We start from the raw sequence: 4,807 nt of genomic DNA, 5'->3' as shown, positions 1-4,807 counted from the left end.
GGAGGCCACATATATTCGGCTGTGCCATGCCCAAGTGAGACACCATCCCAGCCACAGTTGCTCTTTGCCCGAGGGGCTGGCATGTCCCTCCCTGCAGTGTGAAATCCAGTCTCCCCCAGCTACTGTGGCAGGCAGCCGTGTCCCAGCTGTATGTCCGAGCATGCAGAGATGTCACCACATGGCACTTCCCCTCCAGGGCAGCTCTGCCCTCACCCCACAGTCCCAGCAGCGCTGGGACACGGCGGCAGCAGCTGTGGCTAAGTGCACGCCATGGGGCTCCTGTTTGCTTTGGTCAGTGTGTGCTCAGCCTCGTCCCACACCATCTTCACCTCTCCAGGAGCATCAGCAATTTGCTGCAGCGATTTTATACGGGTACTAGGGCTGAGGTGTCGGTGTGTGTTTGGTGACTCACTTACAGCCCCCAGGGAGATGAGTTGTCCCTGGCGAGGGGCTCTTGTTGTCAGTGTCCAGGCCAGAACCCCACGGGCATCCATGTGGGAAGCCAGAGCTGCTCCTCAGGTCACAAGCGGGATCCCGTGTCCACTGGCACAGCCTGCCTCGCCTGCCTACGACATGCTGCAGTTTGATGGCTTTGAACCGTGCGCCTGAAACGGGAAGAAGCCCAGAGTGAGCAAGTGAAGACAGGCTTCTCCCTCTGTCCTACAAGGGGGCACATCCAGTGCTCGAGTCCCCAGGGCTGTGTGCTCAGCAGTGACACTACCACTGCCCCAGGCTGGACTGCCCTCTCCTGGTGAGAAAAGTGACCCTAGGGCAGAGCCCAGAGGAAGCAGAACCCAGGAAAGACTTCACTGTGACACAGCCAGGCTGGGACCAACCCCACCACGGCGCCGAGCCTACAGCCAGCCTCACTCACCTGCCGCTGCGACTGCTGGTATTCGGCTTCGCTCGCTGACAGTGCCTGGGCCAGTGCCAGATCCTCCTCCTCCTGCGTGCTGCTGGGGACAGCGGTGCATTGTGTGCCTCAGCCTCCCCCCAGGCTCACTGGCCCATCAGCGCTCGGAGCCCTTCGGGGTAGCAGGATCACTGCAACCCTCCAGGACAGCTAAGGAAGGGCAGGGAGCAACCGAGGATCACCCTGAACAAGCCAGGGGCTGGGTAGGGACCCGAGCATCCAGCTGGGGCTGGCAGCCAGCACCCTGGGCCAAGGAGAACCACGTTAACTCCAGTCTGTAAGATGGTGCTTGGAGCTGCACCGGGTAATGTGTGTGAGGATGTGTGCTCCCGGGTGTCCTCTGGGAACACCCCTACTTCACCTCTGTCACACTCTAGCCACGCTCATTAGCTGACAAGTGGTCAGAAAACGGTTTGCACTACTCTTTGCTGTCAGTCACTGTCCCCTCCCAGCACCCCGGATGCCTTGCTCACTGAATAGAGCTCTGAGATGGCTCTGGACTCTTCCTTTCCCCCCACCCCCCCTCCCCAACCCCCCAGCCACACGGAGGCATCATCTGGAGCCACGTGCTGAGAGGAACGTCATCCCAGAGCCACATGATGCTGCCCCAGGCACCTCTCACATGCAGGCTTGGGGCATGACACCACGTGTCCCCGGGCTGTACCTGGGTGGCTGCGCAGAGCTGCGTGCTGACTCTGCCAGGGACATCTCCAGAGCTCGCTGCAGTGCCTCTTCCTCACTCTGAAACAAAACGTCTCATCACCAGCTTGGTCAGGGTTGGCAGGAGGCAGCCCTGATGGCCACATGGCAGGCACAACCTTGCCTGGCCAAGGGGTGGGTGCATCTCCCCTCTCCGAAGCCAGACACAGCCAAGGTGAAGGCCCTGGGCTAAGGACAGACTTGCAGCTCTCTTTCCCCGCCCAAGGGAACACAGCCCTGCCTGCCAGTGCAAAGAGCACGCTAAGAATACCAGTGGGAAGCAGCTTGCAGCCTCCTCCTCTGCCCTTGGCTTGCAGAAGAGAAAGACAACACCCAGGCAAAACTGCCAGCGCACTTTGTCCCTCTGGGGAAAGCTGAGCACCAAGCACAGCCGAGAGCTGCCATTCACAGGCACCAGAGCAAACTCTGATACCCCACTGAGTGTCTGGGATTTCCATTTGCCAGGGAAGGCCCAGCTGGGGAGCACCGTGGTCACCTACAGAGTGTGGGTTACAAAGCAGGTGCTGCAGTATCTCCCCAGGGCACAGAAACCACCCAAACCCACCCAAAATGCCCAGGTCATGCCACTCACCAGCCCGTTCTGCAGCATGACAGCCGGAGGGGAGGTGCTGCGAGTCTGCGATGCAGCCGCTCTGCCTCCTCTGTGAACAGGAGAGCAGCAGGGTTATTGTCAAGGCAGGGAGCCCTGGTTGGTATGTAGCCTTGCCCATGCACAGGTAGCGGCGGAGCTGTCGTTCCTGTGTCCCACGGGGAGCCAAGCTGAGCCTGGTCATGCCCACCTCAGAATTACGAGTTGGGCCGTGACCATACCTGGCAGGGGCTGGAGAAGAGGGGCTGTCTGCTGGCCGGGCGGCTCCACTGCTTGATGCGGTGACTGTTTTGGAAGAGGATGCCTGGGCTCTCACAACTGCAGCATGCCTAGGACAGAGAGGACGCCTGTGAGCAACTGTTTTACCATCACGAGCCATCCCTGGGCACGGAATACCCAGGGACATGAAGCTGGATAAGCAAGATGCCTCCCTGGCTCCCCGCTCCTCTTCCTCCCAAGAGTACCCATACTGCAGCTTAGCTATGCCCAAGGGTTCCAAGTGCTGTTGCTCTCCTTGAAGCACTGCCAGGACAGGCAGAACACATCAGCTACAGAATAAGGAGCTGGGCAGAGAAGCAATAGCAAAACAGCCACCAGGCAATACCAGTGGCTTTTGCTGCAGGAGGGAGAGTGTGTACGCAGCTCTGCTGACTCTACAAACCTTAACGCTGCTGGAGGATACCCCAAGCGCACAGAGCAGGGAGTGCAAGAACGCAGCAGTCCCAGAGGAGGGGCCAGGAGAAGCTGGGCTTCTTCCCTGTCACCCATCTGGTAAGCACAGTGCCGTCTCTGCCAGCCCGTCTGTCCCCAGGCCCTCACCCTGCTTTGGAGAGGGGACGTCCTGTCCCGCTGCAGTCATGGTCCAGGGGGTGCCGGTGCTTGAGGCAGTAGTTCTTGTGGCACTGGTCGCAGATCACCTTCATCATCTCCTTCTGCTTGCAGCCAGGCTTCAAACACTTGTTGGTGAAGATCTGAAGGATGATGTGGAAGTGGTGGAAAGGAACATGCCCTGCAGGGTGGGAGCTGTCCCTTCCCTCCACGCCAGGCCCTAAGCACTGACCAGCTTTCTCTCCCAGTGCCACTTCTGTGGTGCTCTAGAGCTTGTCTCCAAATACTAGTTTTCTGTAGATAGTTTACTAGTAATTCACTAGTGCTTCAGTCTCCACGGTCCCAGAATGCACAGCAGGAGAAAGACTGTGTCACCCAGGAACTCCTGCCTGCCCTGCTGGGGCAGCGGAGACAGCCCAGAGCCCTCCAGCTGCTGCTGGGCTGGATTCCTACAGGGCCAGCTCCCTGCAGCAATCTCCTCTCCTCCTGGGGCAGCTAATTGCTGATTGCATTTTCCTAATGGCAGCATGCAATTTCCCATCCTCACGTCCCAGGTGGCTGCCCAGCACCACTCCATTTCTACTTCGGCCCCGGACTCGCGCCAACAAGCCCTGCAGATGCACACACCTCCAGCTCACCCAACCCTTCCTGCTCTGGGCCTGGGCAAACAGGGACAGCACCAGGCAGGGATGAATCCTGTGTTGTTTTCACCCCACCCTGAGGCTTCAGCTGGGACCCAGCGGAACTCAGCAGCGAGGTGGAGAATGCTGGGTTCCTACCTTGCGCTTGCGCTGTGCGGGGTCGGACTTGCAGTCACGGTCAATGTGCTCACCCACCACGACATCAGGCATCTCCCCCCGCCTCACGGGGACTGGGGTGTTGCAGAGGGGACACACAGGGACCTGCACATCCTGTAGGGACAGGAAAAGGAGGTTGGGAGCATGTAGCTGGGTCGCCTCGAGTGCTGCGTGGCCACTTCTCTCCCTTTCAGGATCTGCATGCTGCGGCTTCCACAGCATCACCTGCAGTTTGAGATCCTGCTTAGCACCCTCCAAAGAGGCTGTTTGTGACCCATCAGCTGTGACAGCCATGGACACACACTCTGGGAAGGGAAGACAGCAGGGCTGGGAGATGCCCAAACCGTTTCACCCAGTGGCAGAGGGTGGGCTGGAAGTTTGCAGCACGGAGATACAGATCCTGGCTTTCAGGGATACCCCCACACTCGTCGCACATCCCAAGGGGGACCACCCAAGCGACCAAAGAAGTCACAAACTATTCGGAACGCTCAGCAGCACTGCACGCGAGGCTGGATTAGACCTCCTCTCCACACTTACCTTCTTGTAGGCAGAGGTGCAATCGTGCTGGGCGTAAGCGATGTGGTCGGTGCAGAAGATCTGCTCGCAGGCGTCACACTTCAGGGGGAGGAAGTCTGGGAGCGGGGAAGATGTGGCGGGCAGAGAGTGTTGAGAGGTCGGAGCTGCCCGCCTGAAGCCCGGGGCGGGGGTGTGTGTGCCTCCCTGATGCCCCGAAGGTCACAGCCCTGACCCCTCCGTGCAGCCAGGGCCGCTCCTCTCCTCCCCCAGCTCCCCCCACGGAAACAAAAAAGGGCGCCATGTCCGTAGCTACGTCTTCAGAGATGCCCGGGGCTCCTCCCCAGGTATAGGAGCAACATCCCGACATCGTACCAAGTTCCCCGGGGGCTACCGGCTGCAAGCCAGAGGCGAGCGATGTTGTCACGGCGTTCACCCACCCGGGAT

General features: G+C 59.7%; 1 protein-coding gene across 1 annotated transcript; it reads right to left on the bottom strand.

Annotated features, from left to right (window-relative positions):
* Positions 1-566: 566 nt before the first annotated feature.
* ZFAND2B (zinc finger, AN1-type domain 2B) lies at positions 567-4,730 on the bottom strand. The gene is made up of 9 exons (XM_009884074.1): positions 4,644-4,730; positions 4,385-4,567; positions 3,830-3,961; positions 3,042-3,193; positions 2,444-2,551; positions 2,205-2,274; positions 1,578-1,654; positions 875-953; positions 567-605 (listed from the first exon to the last, which is right to left on the bottom strand). The coding sequence occupies exons 1-9, from the start codon at positions 4,728-4,730 to the stop codon at positions 567-569; spliced, it is 927 nt and encodes a 308-aa protein (XP_009882376.1).
* Positions 4,731-4,807: the final 77 nt, after the last annotated feature.

Source organism: Charadrius vociferus, unplaced genomic scaffold (assembly GCF_000708025.1).
Source record: "Charadrius vociferus isolate BGI_N301 unplaced genomic scaffold, ASM70802v2 scaffold1020, whole genome shotgun sequence".
NCBI classification, from domain to species: domain Eukaryota; kingdom Metazoa; phylum Chordata; class Aves; order Charadriiformes; family Charadriidae; genus Charadrius; species Charadrius vociferus.
The sequence above is the reverse complement of the archived record's forward strand: the minus strand, read 5'-3'. Positions and strand labels throughout refer to the sequence as shown.

What these genes read in the sequence shown, in the direction of transcription:
- ZFAND2B (XM_009884074.1), bottom strand. Translation starts at nt 4,730, where the DNA reads ATGTCGGGATGTTGCTCCTATACCTGGGGAGGAGCCCCGGGCATCTCT. An exon ending in CGTCCCCTCTCCAAAGCAGG is followed by an intron (nt 2,552 to 3,041) that starts GTGAGGGCCTGG and finishes TCTCTGTCCTAG; the next exon opens with GCATGCTGCAGTTGTGAGAG. An exon ending in ACCAGCAGTCGCAGCGGCAG is followed by an intron (nt 606 to 874) that starts GTGAGTGAGGCT and finishes TTCCCGTTTCAG; the next exon opens with GCGCACGGTTCAAAGCCATC.